The sequence below is a fragment of the Xenopus tropicalis genome, chromosome 3 (genome assembly GCF_000004195.4).
Source record: "Xenopus tropicalis strain Nigerian chromosome 3, UCB_Xtro_10.0, whole genome shotgun sequence".
NCBI classification, from domain to species: domain Eukaryota; kingdom Metazoa; phylum Chordata; class Amphibia; order Anura; family Pipidae; genus Xenopus; species Xenopus tropicalis.
Window position 1 is genome coordinate 40,508,838 of NC_030679.2, and position 17,563 is coordinate 40,526,400.

The following is a 17,563-nucleotide window of genomic DNA, read 5'->3' on the forward strand; positions in this document are numbered from 1 at the left end:
ACGAGTGTCTGTAATCCTACTGCTCCTCCACTGATCAACCCTTTTGACTGGGTCCAACAAACTTATAGAGATGTATAGCGGGAGCGCATGTGTATAGATATAAAAGACAAAAAACAACTTATAGTGCAAAAACGTTTAGGAGTGATAATTCCTTAAGTGCATCCAAACACCAAATATATATATATAGTGCAAGATTATTGAGCAATAACACCACGTGTAGTAATGCAAATTGCTCACCAGATGGCGGTAAATTCAATCCAAAAGTATGGGAAAAATCCCAAATTGACTCAACGCGTTTCACGTACTTCGGTACACTTCCTCAGGAGTACGTGAAACGCATTGAGTCTTTTATTAACCTTTTATCGTCTACATTTTGTAAGTACCATTGCTTTTAGCAGTTGTCTTGTAATAAATAATATTGCACTATTTGCTGCTTCTTTCTCTTTTTGTGCCTACACTGAGGATACGGCTACATCTCAATTTTGGATTTTTCCCATACTTTTGGCTTGAATTTACCGCCATCTGGCGAGCAATTTGCATTACTACACATGGTGTTATTGCTCAATAATCTTGCACTATATATATATTTGGTGTTTGGATGCACTTAAGGAATTATCACTCCTAAACGTTTTTGCACTATAAGTTGTTTTTTGTCTTTTATATCTATACACATGCGCTCCCGCTATACATCTCTAACAGTGAATTAACACTGACTGTAAAGTTCTTGGTTTAGATCTCTCTGCTCATACACATATTTTTTGAAATGCCCACAAATGGAAGTCATCCAAGTGAGTGTTCATGACAAGTCCCGGTGATGCTGTTTGTTTGCAGTTTACAGAAAGATGCAAATTCTGTGCTATATTGACCCATACTAAGGGGAGGGAATTGCATTGTGGTTAAAAAAATCTGTGCGGCAATGATTTTATGTTTTTCAAAACTGCTATAAAACATAGAGCATTTGGAAACACAGTAGTGTCAGTAATAGTATAACAATAGAACTTATTTTTACAGTAATAATACTCAGGAATCTCTGTACATCTTTATTTTATTGGAAAAAAATGATTGGAGATGCTTAAAGTGCATAGAACTCACTGTACATAAAGTTCACAATTAGAAGTGTAAAGCTGACATGGCCCCAGATTACTTTTCACACAGTTGCTAGGAGTTCCATATCGATGTTAATGGGTTATGAGAATCCTTTATTAGAGGACTACAGGCTTTATAGTCACAGTCTGTCCTAGACATCCTTCAATAGTCCTGAGTGAGCCAACTGTATGACTTAGATAGGAGCACCATTTCTATTCTACCATTCCTCATCGCACTCACACTTACGGCTGCTTTCTTTCTTTCTTTGGTACTTGATACAAGCCTATGGATTCATGATCTTGTTAGAAGAGATGCACAAAATCAAAATTTGTTTTGATCTTCAGCTAAACCCAGTGCTTTTATGCAAGATTTCTTTTTGGACATATCCTAATTGCTTAGCCAAACCAAAACCTTACAGACAGTCATGCGACTTTTAAACATTAAGACAACTGTCTATGCAACACGGGGCTTAGATTCTTTTCTGGAGGATTCGATATTCACCCAAAATAAAAAATTATGGGTTTAGTGCATCCCTATTTGTTACCAACATACAGGCTAGTATCTTCTGATCCACCAGCATTTTCCCATCCCAACTGACAACATCTGTAGGCAGGCGACAGAGAACTGTTATCTTCTGTTCTGGCAATGCCAGAGGGGCTGCTGTAAGATGCCATAGACAGTCACTATTTAGTGGGCTGCTGGGGGCTATTTGGGTCTCTGTGTACCAGGGCCTATTTTAAATCCCAGTCTGGGCCTGCTTGTGTCCATAGGCTTGTGGTTTTCCTCATATGGCTGCCACTATAATGTACACAGTATATGCGTACAGGTATTCCAAAAGAGGATAATAGATAAATATACTCTATTTGTACGCAAGATTTCATTTCCATTTACTTTTTCTTAAACCGAAAGCAGACCTTGTAAAATGAAATATTAACCATGTGTATAAATAGGTTATATTTTGTTGTTTAAAACTGCTTGGAAACCTAGCGGCAGCAAAGCGGTCCAATCACTTTCAATAGGCCCAAACTCTCAAACTGTAATAATTCCCATTATTTTTCTTAGCGCCCTCACTAATTAAGTACTTGCAAGCCACTCTATGTCAGATTCATCCTGGGATCCATACCCCAGGGCCTCTATTTCATTAAATTTGTCTTGTTTCTAATTTCTTCCATCTAGAAAACTACATCCTAATTGCACTTCCCTGTCCATAAACCTGATAAGTCATTATTATATTTAAAGTTTAGTTCCATTCTAAGGCAAAAATGGTGAATCCCGTAAGTTTTCCTGTCAGAATCCCCAGTGGCTAACTCCTCATTGTGGCATTCATAACAAAGTGTCCCCATTTCCTTAGGGTATTAACTTGCACATGCAATTTATAAGACAGAAAGTTTGGTAGTTCCTAAATAGCTCATTTGGCTTCCAGTGTTCCACATTATGAAGTTTTTCGCCCTAATGTCCGATGCTTTCTCTGTATGGTCAGTGACTGAAGAGAAGTTTGAGACCGGGCTTCATTATTACAGTGTCCTCCATCTCTGATATTCCAGAATTCATTTTGTGCCTTTTCTTATCACCACATAAAGGAACATTTCTCTAGGGTTTCTTCTTCTCCCACTCCTGAAATAATAAGTACAAGAATAAAAGAACAAAATGAAGCTCCTTCTCAGTGTTGGAGTGCTCAGCCACTTAGTGATCCACCTTTTGTTGTTTCAGGTGCCTACAGAAACAGTACCCCAACCTGTCTAAGCCAAAATATACAGAGAAGTCGAAGCACTGTAGCAAAATGAATTGTGGTTTATTGGCTCAAAACATTACAATTTTCCATAGAGGCAACAAGCAATGTCTTCATAACTCTCCTAACAAAAATTCAATGATGCTCCAACCTGCTTATAAATGGAAGTTACATCTCAACAGTATAAACTGAATATTTAACTTTTGTTAAATATTCAGCAAGCAAACACTAAGGAATAAAGTAGTAGTTTTCCACAAGGATAAAAGATGGTAAATTAAGAAATAGTCCTAGGCAAAGGAATACTGTAGCGATGCAACTACTTATATTGCACAGGTTGTGCCAAAATGCCAAGGGTGTGTGACAACTATATGCAGACTCTGTGTCCTGTCACTATTACTCTGAGGTGGCTGTGCTTACCTTGGCCTTCTGTAGCACCTTGCCCTTGCTGGATGCCGCGATGGAAGGAGATCTGCGCCTCATCTCAGCCGCACTGTTAACAGGCAGAAGGCGATCAGGTGGGCTTCTTGGCTGCTGGCTTTTTTGAGGCTGCAAAAAGGGGAAGGAAATGAAATAAATTTCATAGGTGTATTTTACAGAATTGGCAGTGACTAGTGACACGCAGACTCCACAGTAGACTGAAAGGCCAAGTTTAGTCCTTTAGAGCAATTCAGAAATTCTGCCGATGTATGGGCACCCCTGATGGACATACTTGACCACCATCTGGCCTAAAATTGTATAGATCTCGATGGGGAAGGTTTGATTTTAGCCCAACTGCGCCTATGCCTGCCATTTAATTCTACTGTTTGGGCCTTGGGAATTAGCCTGATATCGCCCACCTTAAGTAGGCATATAGGGAGAAGATCCACTTGTTTGGGACCTTGCAAAACAAGTGGATAGCAACCTGTATGGACACCTTAAATATTAAGAGGTAAGAAGGAACCTTAGGGCAGATACAGTAGTGAACTAGGTCACAAAAAGAGATCAGGGCAGAATACTCACTGGGTTCTCAGACTTGCCAGTTACTGCCAAGCCAAGCGTGGGCCCTCCAGCTAGAGATTTCTTTAGGTTTTCCTTCACCTCTGTGAGTTGTATTTCCAAGTCTACACGAACTTTCTCATTATTCTTGCACTGTTCCTCCAGCATAGCCAGTCTTTCCTCCATCTCCTTCTGCTGCTTTCCTGAACACAAAATACAGGTTCTCTAAACAGAGGATCTCTAAAACATTGGTAAAATGGCTCCTTGATTTCCACTCCCATTCAAACAAGTTACTAATATTTAAGTGACAAGACATGTTCATATCAATGATAAGAATCATGTTACTTTGACAATTAAAAAAGTGCATTATTAATTTTGAAACAATTCTGCAAATCCACCCCAGGCCAGTGTTACTGGAAGCAACTGTTAAAACATCCTGCTTAATACATGAATTTGAGTTTATTCTAAGGTTCAGAAAGGGTTTTTTACATGCTATTAGCACCAGCAACTTTCCTCCACAAAGGCTCTTTGCATTCAGCAATTACACATTGTAATATGGCCCTATCTGTTGATTTACTGGCTTGGCCTGTGAAATACTGGCTGAGTGGCAACCCTATTTATTTCCCAGCTGCCTGAAACACCAATGGCAAGTTCTTTATCTTTTCTCTCATCTGTACTAGTAAGTGTAAGCAGCACTTACACTGTCAATGCTGGTGCCAGAAATACAGGTAAATCAGATGACTGAAGCTGGGTCCCCATAAATAACAGGGCTGGAGCATTTTTTTCCGAAAGATATCACTAGTTTAGTTCAGCACTTTTTTATTATTTACACGCTCTACTTAAACAGCCCAGTTGTAGAATTATGTGAGCTGTAAGTGGTTTGCTGGGTTTTACCAATAAATCTATTTCCTACAGATCATATCTCACACCTGGCATACATTTAACCCACAGGTACTGTATACAGGTTGCTTTTGGTTAATAATCTTGCCCCCACTTTGAGAAATATCCAGAGGACACTTATGACTGTATCATAGCAAAATAAAACGATTACATATACTCCTGCACCACTGATTAGCTTCCTATTCTCATATTCTCATCAAAGAGAGCTGCAAAGCATCCAAGGTGCCAGACACTGTCCTAATGAGTTGCTAGCCCAATTTCCACTTCATTGTCGCCCCACTATATATGTGACATTGGCAAATTGCTTTGAATCTATGAAAACCTACCCACTTCCCAAATAAAAAAAAAACAACTTTAAAGGAGAAGGAAATTTGCAATCATTGAGGGGTGCCAAATGTTAGGATAGGCCAGTGCAAAAACTGCACAAGCCTGAGGTTAATGAGAGCAGACGATCCTCTTCCTTCACTCATCTATCTTCAGAATCCCAGGGCCAGCGCATGTGCAGTAGGATGAAAAGGCCGACTTTCTTGTTTAAGTTTGGATTTTTACTCTACTGTATATGTGCAAGCTGTGCAAAGCCAAACAAATGAAGGGGATCCCTTGATCGCAGGTACCCCAGGCCAGTTTTCTGTTAACAGGAGCACCATCTTGGGGTATCAGGCAAGTGATTGCAATCACTGGGGGGTACCTAACATTTTTGCACCCCCCAGTTATTGATATTTTTCTTCTCCTTTAAAGGAATGACAGCACTGGTGGCCCAAGGGACCTGTCATTTCTGGCCCTACCTGAGCAGTTCTTCAGCATCTCCTTCAGCTCCCTCCTCTCCCTTTTCATGGCAATCAGCTTGCTCCGAATGGCTTCTTTTTGCTTTTCAAGCTTCTCTTTTTCAACAATGAATTTACGAGCATCTTCTTCAGCCCTTGTTTTGCCATATTTGTACTGGTTGGCATCTAAGAAACATAAATTACATATGATGATGCAGACCTTCTAAAACTATCCTTGCTCTTACCAAGGTGGAAAAACACACCTAAAAATTTAGCTTTTTCATATAAAAAGAACTTAAAGTGTAGTATTTTGGTTTGTAGCAGCTATTAAAGTTTGTCATGGCTAAAAGATGATTGGGGTTATATAATAAAAAGCACTACGTTTGCCCAGGAGCAGTAACCCATAGCAGCCAATCATCAGGTACAATTTACTGGTCGCCTGTTTAAAAGGAAACATCTTATTAGTATGTGTTACTTAGTATGTGTTACTGCTCCTGGGCAAACTTAGTGTCATTTATTACAAATGGGGGTATGACCATTCCTGTCACAACAAGCACAAGCAAGATTCCACAATTCTATTCTCATTAACCAATTTCTTATTATTAATATAAATATTACACTGCTTCTTGCTTCTATTTTCCCCATAGTTCCACGCTATCTAATTCAAGCACTTAAGCCAAATACTTTGTATTGAGCCATCCTGAATGTAATGGCACAATCCAAAAATGATGAACTGTCATAACATAATCATTCCTAAGAGATCATGGCAGAGACGAATGTAAGCATGTTCAGGCCCTTAACATAACACATATATTTGTCAGAGTAACCTTCAAGGAATCACTTACTGGATGCATGGCGTTTCACTTTAACCTCAGACTCTACCCGTCTGGATTTCTCGCTGCAGGAGGAGGCGTGACGCTTTACCTGTGCAACTCCAGGGGCCCGCTTGGGGTCTTCCACCTATAAAATATCAAGGAACTCTTATGGATTTTAAAACTATTAGGGAACTTTATTAACATGGTGAAAATCTATTCTAATGCAGAAACCAATGAGATGGTCTGGTTCATTCTTCTAACTGCACTAGACTTATACTGCAGCAAATATGTACTAAGGGTGTAAGGTAGTGGAGACGGTGCATATTCCTAAATTTGAACTTGGGTGTATCTAGCTGATTTGGGGTATGTAGTTGATAAAGGCTAACTCTTTTAGCTTTGTAAAGAAATGCTATGTGCGTAGTGCATGGCTAGTTTGGCATACAGCCCTGCTTATTCTATATTCAGAACAGAAAACAATAGCCTTAAAAAGGCCAGTTTTCTTTTTACTAGTTTTATATAAATTTATGCCCTTCGGCCCAGGGCAGAAGCCTATGGAGGTACCTTCTCATATGAAACATCGTCATACAATCGTAAGTCACTGGTGCTGCTGTGTGATGATGTTGCCCACCTTGGTAGCAAAAATAAAAAAGAAACATATTATACATTTTCTGGCAACAAAGACAACTAAGAAACCACTTTGTCATTGGTTATTATACCATCCAACCACTTAACAGCTTAATGTTAGTTCTGCCCCCTACAGGACACTTACAGGAAGGAGTGACGTACAGCAGTTGCAATGTTGGCTATCGTTTCCACATCCACATAATCATAGTGCAAGGCCTCTGGTTTGGTTTTAGAGCCGGTCTGAGCCAAAAGGAGCCCCAGCCAACGTCCCATTTCTTCTGAACAACTGGCCTGGCATGACATGAAGGACATAAAAAATAAGTCTAAGCACAAGACACGGCGGTATGTGGATGACATAACTACTACTCTTATCCATAAGATTTAAGAGCACATTTCATATATGCTTGAAGAAGTGGCGAGGTGCCCCACAGGCCTCAGTACTAAGATACTTGCCTCTAGAGCAGTAACCTCCTGACTCTGACGTAGGATACGGAAGGCAAAAGGGTGCAGAGGTCCAAACCCTGGTGACACCTCACAGCCTCGCAGCGCAATGGCATTAATGTGTGTGCGCAGGTCATTGCGGTCCTTGTGAAAATAGAGTGTGTGGCCCTTTAAGCAACACCAGCGTTCCTTCCAGCACTGGTTTACTAGCACACTGAGATAGCCTGCAGTAAATGGAAAGGAGAGAGGCTTTGTACATGGTGTTATAGAATAAAATGGCAATGATGTGCTATAAAACAGTTTTATCTTTTTAGATGCTTTTATTCTAAGGCAGATGTCTCAGTCAAGGCCAGCAATATACCCACCCCTACTAAATGCAACCAATATGCACACAAGTAATCATGTGTGCACACAATACGTTACACTTTGAATAGTTTAAAGAGCAAGAAATAAAAGTGAACCCCTGATTTAGTATATAGTATATTTTCCCAATTATAACTAAAAAGATGCCATAACAACACATAAAAAACCTGTACTATATATATTGAAATCTCCAGGCATTTTACAGGTGTTTTAGAGGCACACATAGCTATTTAGAGCAGACAAGAGTGAATCGGTGCAGCAGCCCAATGCCCTCTTACTAATTCAATTCCTTGGGAAGAATGCAGTTTGACTGACTGACGCATAATATACAGTATATATAGAATAAAAATGTCAAAATATAAGGCTGATTAGTAAATAATAGAGATAAATACACGTCATTACAAATGACAGTTCTGAAACCAGTGCAACTAACAACAAAATTTAATAATCAGCCCTGTAGCATCAGCTTACAATACAGGTATCAGACCCTTTATCTGGAAACACATTATCCAGAAAATTCCAAATAACGGAAAGGCCATCTCCCATAGACTCAATTTTAATAAAATAATTGACATTTTTAAAAAATGGTTTCCTTTTTCTCTCTAATAATAAAACAGTACCCCAAATAAGATATAATTAATCCGTATTAAAGGCAAAACAGTCTTGTTGGGTTTAATTACTGTTTAAATACTTTTATTAGCAGACTTAAGGTAGGAGATCTGAATAACGGAAATAGCCCTTATCTGGAAAACCCCGGGTCCCTGGATAAAGGGTCCCATACCTGTATATGACAGGCCAACCTCATTTTCTGCTTGAGGTTTTGCAAGGACCCCTAAGCTTAGCTTTCCAACAGCTGCCCCGGGCACACTGAGCATGTGAGTGTCGCAGGCACTTTCCAAGATGGGGCGCTCCTGTGACCTTTAAATTCCTGCCCATTCTTTAATTACTGGGTGTTTATTATGTGGCACGATAACTGGCTGACAATGGCACTTACCACAGCAGGGAACCTCTTCCTCAGTAGATGAAGTGTGATGTTCTTCTGTTGATTGCTTCTTTTTAGAGAAGCTGATAATCCTAGTGATCTTCTTACCCGCAGCTCGGCTCATGGACCCTTTCAATTCTGCCAAACCCCCCTTCCGACATTTCCCTGAAAGGAATATAAGGAGGGACCCAGATTGCCACACAGTGGTTGCCAGTAATATGCCACAAACAATGGATAGACAGAAGAATAGAAGTTCTGTTGTTTCTGCAGAACTCACCTGTGTCACGGTTCTCCTTCCCGCTACTAAGAGAGCTGTTCTCTCCATTTGCTGCACTGTCTGAGTCAGAAGTCTTATCATGGGACAGCCTCTGTGGAGACATTGCTTATTATTATTAGCAGTACATGTCTATTTATTACTCTGAGCTCTTTGTGAAAGTGTCTGAAGTTGCTCAAAAGTTTGAAAATATTTGGTAACGTTCTAAGAAAATGTCAGTGTTCCCATTTTATTGCTCTCACTGATATTTCTCCAAAAGCAACAGCCCAATATACTTGTGAATTTAAGGGCTGATGTTATCATTGTTATCTATGGAGAATTCTAAGGCTTATCTCTGTGGTCAAGCACCCTTCCTGGAAAATTTGAAAATGCACAGAAGGAAAACTAAAATGATCTTCCTATATCTCTATCTGCACACACCTGTTTAGCTGTAAGGGCAAACATAAGTAATACATTGTAAACATTTCCCCTCATTTAGCTTCTCTCTTTAGATTTCCATGAATCATTGATAAGAGGAAATGACCTAAATCATGACCCACTTACAGGCTGTGCTTGTTTTTAAGGGACAGCAATGCAAAGTACAGGTATGGGACCCATTATCCAGAATGCTCGGGACCAAGGGTATTCTGGATAAGGGGTCTTTCCATAATTTGGATCTCAGTACCTTAAGTCTACTAAAAAATCAATAAAACATTAATTAAACCCAATAGTATTGTTATGCATCCAATAAGGATTAATTATATCTTAGTTGGGATCGATTAAAAGGTTCTGTTTTATTTCTACATAGAAAAAGGAAATCAGTTTTAAAATTTTGAATTATTTGATTAAAATGGAGTCTATGGGAGATGGGCATTCCGTAATTCGGAGCTTTCTGGATAACGGGTTTCCGGATAAGGGGTCCGATACCTGTATATGGAGCCCTAACATTAAATATAGGAGACATATTACTTTAACTATATAAAAAAGTGGCACATTCAGAATTGCAAATGGATGGGTGTAGATGGTCTGTAAGGAATTGATTTCTACTGTGCAGATTTGTTTTAAACTGATACTTAGGACTGTGTAAACCAAAACCATCCTCAGACGCTCTAAGTAAATCCAAGAGCATTATGTATTAACAGAATGCACTAAGAGATTGCATCAGGCATGGAGGATCTCACCTTGTCCAGATCTAGTCTGTGCCTGAGGGCTGGAGAGGCTGGAGAACTTCCTGTGCTTGGACTGATAACTTCCTTTATTACCTGTGAAATGCAGAACACATTTATCAGACTTGTACTAATCATTAAAGAATTACTATTAATAACCAGTGCTGTTGTATGGGCTAGAAGGTGTAGAAGTTATCTACCCTTCATTGGACTTCTTGTTTACTACATATTAACCCTAAGCACAACTGGGTATGTTAAAGGCAAAGAAATATTTACTAGCAAATGTGGGCGTGATGTTCTCTTAGTTGAAATGGTTGTGTCACTAAAAGTCCACTAGAGGCCACTGTTCAGGCACATGTATTATACCGAATGGAGAGCCATAAAAGTAGCACCTACAGCCAGTTTCAGGTAAGAAATATTATAAAAGGGAACATGGATCTTCTTTTATTATGCAAAGACTTTATTGACTTGTGATACTGCAGGGTGTGGGTTAAGGGACAATACCTCTGGGTACTTGCTCAAAAGATTCAAGAATAACAGCATCATCAACCATCTCTTGTTCAGTACCAACGTATTTATTGGTTCACATTCCAAATGGCGTTAAATATATACACCATGTGGGTATTGAACTCAACAGGTCTTAATAATGTGACAAATAATGTGACAAAAATTTAGAGTCCAACCTTTCGCTTACTATTTGTGACCTTTTTCAAGGGAAACAAACACTTTCTATTTGATCCATTAAAAAATGTCACAAATAGTGACCGCAATGTTGGCTTTTTAATAAAATATAATTGTGTGCTATACTTACTTTTTTTTTTTATTATCACCCAGGCATTTGTTTTTTAAGTATACAGTGCTCCTTCCAGGATGTAAATTATATGTATATATATATATATAATATATATATATATATATATATATATTATTTATATATACATATAATTTATTAAAGAGAGAAAGTTTAGAGTCCTGATTATTCATTTCATCTTCTTTTCACCTTTGTACTCCAAACTAATTAGGTAAGTATGGGGTAAAGGATTGGTACTTAAGCTTTCGCTGCAGCACTATTTACCGTACATAGAGATTCTGGAAAGAGCCACATGGTGGCACGCATGAGAAAGCACAACATTCTGCAATGCATGATTTACACCCCCTCAAGTTGATTTTTCTCATGGGAGCCCATGAATATTGGCCTGTAAGGCTTAATTAAGTCTCTCTGTGCAACTTAGTTAGATGTGATGCTTTAAGGGAGAGAGGAAAGAAAGAGGCCTGCTTATTAGTCTCATTAGCTTGCACTGGGCTAGCTGTGGCCTTTTTTGGGAGGCTGTGTGGCCATAAGGCTCCAGTCCTCCCTATAAACAAGACATTGCTCTGTTGGAGCCCGGGGGAAAACTTAGGCAGGACCCAGGGTAAAGGGATCCTCCCTATCCGTGAGGCGAAGGAGGAGTTGAAAACCCTCACCCCTGCTGTGCCTTTTGACTGGGGGATTGGGGATAAAGGGGTCTGCCCTAGCTTTGGTGAAGGCAGGCCCAAAGATTTTGATCTTTCCTTAAAATGTACAGACTTGCTTTTTTAACTGACTCTACTGTCACAATCACAACATGAATGGTATATGGGATAATTCCTTGCAATGTTTCGTAAATACATGTATGATATATACAGACATAAATGTATCCACAGATACACAGTTTTAATTTATATATTTATGTGTTGTTCACTATATGCATATACTACCCAAAATAGTGCAAACCCCATTTGACTTGCCCACCTAATCAGAGAGGTTGCATGCTTCATGCTTTAGGGGGAAGCCACATGTATCAATTTTGCTAATTTTTTGTTTATGCAAATACTTCACTTTAGTGATAGCCTCCATTTTGATTCAGAATGTCCTGTGTAACATGGCTGCTGTGAATCTGTGACGGTTTGCAATGATCTGTATCCTGTACGGCAAAAGTTAAATACGTGCCTCTGGACAGAGATAGGGGTCCTTGCATCTAAAGTTTATTAGCCAAAGTGATAATTTTAAGGGGCAAAGCTGGCACAGGCAATAATTTAATCAGAAAGTGGATGAACTGCTTGACATGTACAGCCACCATTAGACTTTCAAAGCTCCACCCACTGCAACAAGCAAGACCCAAAGAATGGTAATACATCGGATGACATTCTCTTTTGTCTTTACACAATTGCCTATTATGTAACAATTCTGTAGGATTGCTACAATAATAATTTATTACAAAATCATTAAAATTGTTCTTATAAGAAATAAAAATATAGAGCCCTCCTGCTTTTAAATTGTCATTATTTTGCATGTGACACATCATTATGCTCACCCTCAGCCATTCCTCGGCCTGTTCCCGACTCTGCACAGCCAAAACCAACATTTCCCCATTGGGAAGGGAGAAACGCAGCTCATGTTTCTTGCGCCTCCCATCCTTGGGCACATAGGCCACATTACACAGGGCCAAAGGGATCTCCAGGTGAGGCTGACGGTCCTTTGAGCTCTTGTAACACTGAAAAAAGAAGGAAAAAAATTTAAATTGCAGAGAAGTAAAGAGTAACCATTTAGAATATAACCAACCTGCTAGCCCAGATCATGTCATGTTCTTGTTAAGGCCCACAGTGGCTAAAGATAGTGTTTCTCCCTATCAGTCAGTGGAGGTGCAGTAGCATTGGAGCCTATAGAAACTAGCAGTAAGGCAGCTATTGAATGTAAGGGGAGCAAGAGGCAGAATGGCCAGTTCAACCCTTGGCTTAAATATTTCTTGTAGAGTGAGGGTATTTGACCATTAACTTATGATGGAAATTCAGAGTTCCAGCTTTCATTCCAAGCCCTGCATCCCTGCCATGAAGCAATGCGAGTGCAGAAAATTATTGAGCAATGCGAACGGACACCAGCTGCAGCATTCTAAGGCATGCAACTTGAAATGCAAACACTTGTAGTGGAGTCTGCAGTTACACCCCATGGTACTGTGGTACTAACAAGAAAATTAGAAGTAGCTGAATGAAAGTAGAAAAGAACATCATTTGGCTTGGATTGCTCTGCTGTTTCACCCCTGAAAGTGTGGATTCAGCATATCTGTTCTGGCAGCTGAAATATTATGATTTTGTGGGAGGCAACAAAAGATAAAATTACTTCCTTCCATGTTTGGAGCATGAATATAGAATCAGGTTTGTTTGTTTTCGTTTTCAGTTCCCTAGAACTGATGTTATTAAATGAAAGTGCCTATTTTTCTGGCATGTTTGTGCACAGAAGTGACAAAGACCAAGAAATGCACACTAATTTAAATCTTACCAGCAGCTTGTTATCTTTAATAAGTGTCAACTGTTTTGCCCACTGGCCAAATCGCTTCTTGCGAAGGAGGAAAGCGCAAATCCTGCTATCCCGAACAAGGTGGAGAGAAGCTTCCTGTGAAGGCCACTGGAGCATGAGGCGCTGAGCCTTCCCCTCTTCATCTTCCTCATCATACGACTCATATGAACTGCTCAGACCATCAGACTCATTATCTGCGCATGGAGATCAATGGCAGCCAGTCAGGGGGTGTAACAGAGATATTTACGTTTAAAAGAGAAATTAGTTAAAATAATGAAGACAGTGTCAGCTATAGACAAAGCAATGTTGACGTTGACATCCACTGTTCTCAGAAAGTGCACCTATGGCATCCCATGTGCTATAGGCCTTACTGTTAAGACTAATAAAAACAGCTGAATAATCCCAAAAATGTTTCTTTGGTATTTCAGGTTGTACCTACAGGAGTTTTTCTGTTCCCCATTAATCCGAGTCATGGGGTAATTGTTATCTGCTTCCTCATAATATCCATCTTCTATGGAGTTTGGAGGACTGGAACTATCTACAAATAAAGAAAACACATGGGCATAGAATATGAACAAAAGCCAAAGAAAACAGGCCAGGACATTAGAGGTACTTCAGTTGTTGAAACCCACAATACTAGTGTACCACTTAATCTATTGTTCAAATAGATTAGAGAAGGCAGAAGCTTTGCAAAAGCTGAATGATTATTTATGGACAACTGCATCTAGGTCAATTCTGGGTCTTTTGCCCACCATGTGTTTTAGTAACCCAAAGACATGGGGTAACAGCTAGAAATAACTAGTTTTTCTCCCCATCTTGGTCCTTACAGAGCACTGCATAACAAGAATATTATTCTTATTGCTAAATTAGCTTATTGAATATTGCTTGCACATTGTTGGCTAAAACTCTGGGCAGAGTCACAAAGTAAGGTCCAGTAAGGTACAGACATTGCCTAAAACCATACTGTGACCGCTACCACATGATGCTTCTTAAGAATAATTCACACTGTGTTGTCATTGTCATGTCCATGTAATAACTCTGGATATTATATACCTTCATTAGAGTGTTACTTACTTCGGGAAGTGATGTATTCTGTGAATTTGCCAGGCCCTAGTGGTACTGCCTCCTCATAATAATCCTCTGGTGGTGGTGTGGTGGGCAGAGGCGGTGGTGGTGCAGAAGGAGGTGGAGGTAACTGGCAGGACAAGTTCTCACTGCTGTCCCTGTATTCATCCTGCATGTCGTGTAAGTCATGCAAGTCACAATCTGCAAAATACAAGGAAAGTGGTCAGTTTAATCACTCATCCTGTCTAATATGTCTGTCTTATACAAAATGACACACATGAATGTACGGATCGCAAGAGGATTTGGAGAGTAAGTGTGTACTTGTCACTTCCTGATCATCTTGTTACACTCCAAATATGCCCATGGAATAAATAGTGCCAGATTTTCTATCTAGGTAGATCTGTGACTTAATGACACTGCAAGGCCTACCATCCCAAACAAAACAATAGTAAGAAAATTTTATCAGATTGAAGTCTGAGGGAAAAAGCTTGTTTTTGCGTAAGACATTTCTAATCTTTCTTTACTGCCAAGTAGCATCTTCGCACCCCTTCACAGTGGTGCAAAGATGAAGCCATTATTGGGTTGATCAGGTACAATAAGTTTGTAGAGGCTATGGACCTGATTCCTGACTATTCCAGTACCCTGCCTGCCCCAACCTATGTCTGGACGTCCACCATAAACTTGGCTTAATCCCTTTTACCTTGGTGTCAGACAATACCAGCCTTGCCTGTCCTACCCACTCCAGTGTCTGCCTTTACCGTCCTGCCTATTCCCCAGTACCTACTCTTTCCTCAGTCCTTATTTTGCAATCTTAAATTTTGTGGCCCTGATAAGTGCTGGCATGCTACTTCCAATGGCTATGGTCTTTTCCGCAGGCTTCTGCCTACAAAACTATCTAGTGTAGAGCCCCTATCATATGTGCAAAATAAATGAGTAGCCAGTAATGAAACTATGTTAGGTACATACTGTATGCTATCTGTACTATCTATACTGGAGAAAAAACTTTAGAGAATTAAAAAAATACATTGAAAATGTAGCTTGACACAAAGAACACAATTTTCACAAAAGACCTGTTAGTCACGAGACAAAAGAATACAATAAAACAGCAATTAATTTGGTTAACTTAAGTGCCTGGCGAATTAACTTGTGGTGAATCACAGTGAAAATGAGGACAAATAGAAAGGAGACCAAGAGATTTTTAGTGGAAGTGTATTTAACAGGGATATACACCAACAATAGCGATTCAGTCCCCTAGTGAGTGCACATACCAAACTCCTCAAACAGAGATTCCACAAAGCTGGTGCCATTGTGATAAGCAGCAGTGTTCATATACTGGAAGTCCAACTCATCTCCTGCAACAAAGGGAAGACAGTTACAGGAAAAGCATTAAACTAGGGAGCGGACGTAACAGTAACAGGATTTGAATACTCTGATATTATAAACCTACTCTTTCAAGCAATACAAGATTAAAACTAAATATATCAAGCATGCCACAAGAGGGCACACACTTAATAGCTTTTGGGAACAACCTTTGAGGCTATCTAGCAAAACTCTGGCTTTATATGGAAAAGCAAAAGTTTTGTTGTAACAGCCGTCCAGGCAACGAGCACATGGTGACTAGGAGAACTCCTTTATGGTAAATAGTAAGATTGCTGGGGGCTTCACAGTTGGACAATTTCTAATTTACTTTTAAATGTTTGAGTTAGTACATGATGTTTTATTTTTCAGGAGTGAGGATGTTGTAACTGTCGGCAGATATATTTGTCACATGGGATTTTTTTAAGATAACCATATGCCATTGTATAAATCAGTACAACAAAGTCAGTATATTAACCTGTGATCGTGCTTTGCATTTTTTGCATGGTATAAATCACTGAGAGGGGACCCTGAAATGTCTTCCCGCTTGTATATACATTTGAGTGTTTTTATGGTGGTATTGTTTAAATCTTTAAACCTATAAACTGCCTTATAAACTGTATATTATATTAACCTGTGTTCAGTTTGATGTGACCCCATAATAATTTTTATTGACCGCTGTCGAGTTTCGAGTTTTGATTAAGGAGACAGGGTTGCTTGCTTACTGGCAAGTAGTTAAATATATTGGTCTTAGTAACATAAGGATCCAGTCCTGGGTGAACAAGGCAAAAAGTCATAAATTGCCAGGGACTGGATCCACATCTTACTTGTTGATTTGAAGTAAATTAATCGCTCTCATGAGGACACCCAAACAGCCTGTAACAATAAACCTGTAGCTGTACATATTTATACGTTTGGTGGCTGATGATGCCAACCAATATCCATTTACTATGGTGTGTTGATTGGTCCTGTTTAAAAATCTAATCTGCTGATGTATCATATCTGGCAGTGTGTGGTGCATTGCCATATTATGAAGTGAAGAGCTGTTCCAATCATTTGGTTGTCTCTCCATGTATGCACCCCCTCATAGGGTATTGGTTTGTCTAGCCTGTGGGCTAGATATATGCATAGCTCAAATATAGATTTAAAGACTACTACAAAGGTATGTCCATAGACTTGCTTCAATTTTCCAACAAATACAGCAGGATGCAAAGCACAAGGTACACAGAAGCATGGGAGCTCTAGAAATACCATCTACATTGAGGAGGTGTTACAGCCATGGCTCCATTTGCATTTTCACATGCAACTGAGTTGCATGTAATGCTGTTTTAGGGCTTTGCACATTTGCACATGAGAAGTAACAAGATTCCCAATCCACAACAGCAAAAACAAGAACACAACTTGCCCATAATTTGCCAGTGTTGACAGTAATTTGGGCAAGTGTTGGTACACTGTGCTCAAGTTTTAGGTAGGTGTCTGCTATTATACTGGAATTCTGGTAAAAAAAAGTGCATTGTGAGTAAAAAAACATGATGCTTTACCTGCATTTTTCAAATTGCACTTGTGTTTATAAATAATCCCTAATGGTTAAGAAGCTACTTTTATTACACAAAACCTAAGAACCACTAGTTGGCAGACTCTCACATAGAATGAGTGCAAAATTTGCTCCTGCTCTATCAAGGCATAGCAACTAGTGAGCACTTACAACCTAGCAGTCTGACTGATTTATAT

At 39.4% G+C, this 17,563-nt stretch overlaps 1 protein-coding gene across 1 annotated transcript in view; it reads right to left on the reverse strand.

Annotated features, from left to right (window-relative positions):
- Window positions 1-1,027: 1,027 nt before the first annotated feature.
- afap1l1 (actin filament associated protein 1 like 1) overlaps window positions 1,028-17,563 on the reverse strand; it is a 41,252-nt gene continuing 24,716 nt past the window's right edge. Inside the window, exons 3-18 of the mRNA XM_012959795.3 lie at window positions 15,745-15,828; window positions 14,486-14,677; window positions 13,851-13,949; window positions 13,394-13,605; window positions 12,432-12,611; window positions 10,114-10,194; window positions 8,957-9,047; window positions 8,692-8,844; window positions 7,347-7,558; window positions 7,039-7,184; window positions 6,831-6,897; window positions 6,300-6,414; window positions 5,476-5,640; window positions 3,815-3,993; window positions 3,233-3,361; window positions 1,028-2,700 (exon numbers count right to left, since the gene is read on the reverse strand). Coding sequence (XP_012815249.2) covers window positions 2,677-2,700; window positions 3,233-3,361; window positions 3,815-3,993; window positions 5,476-5,640; window positions 6,300-6,414; window positions 6,831-6,897; window positions 7,039-7,184; window positions 7,347-7,558; window positions 8,692-8,844; window positions 8,957-9,047; window positions 10,114-10,194; window positions 12,432-12,611; window positions 13,394-13,605; window positions 13,851-13,949; window positions 14,486-14,677; window positions 15,745-15,828 — 2,129 coding nt within the window. The 3' untranslated portion in view covers window positions 1,028-2,676. The remainder of the gene's footprint in view (window positions 2,701-3,232; window positions 3,362-3,814; window positions 3,994-5,475; window positions 5,641-6,299; window positions 6,415-6,830; window positions 6,898-7,038; window positions 7,185-7,346; window positions 7,559-8,691; window positions 8,845-8,956; window positions 9,048-10,113; window positions 10,195-12,431; window positions 12,612-13,393; window positions 13,606-13,850; window positions 13,950-14,485; window positions 14,678-15,744; window positions 15,829-17,563) is intronic.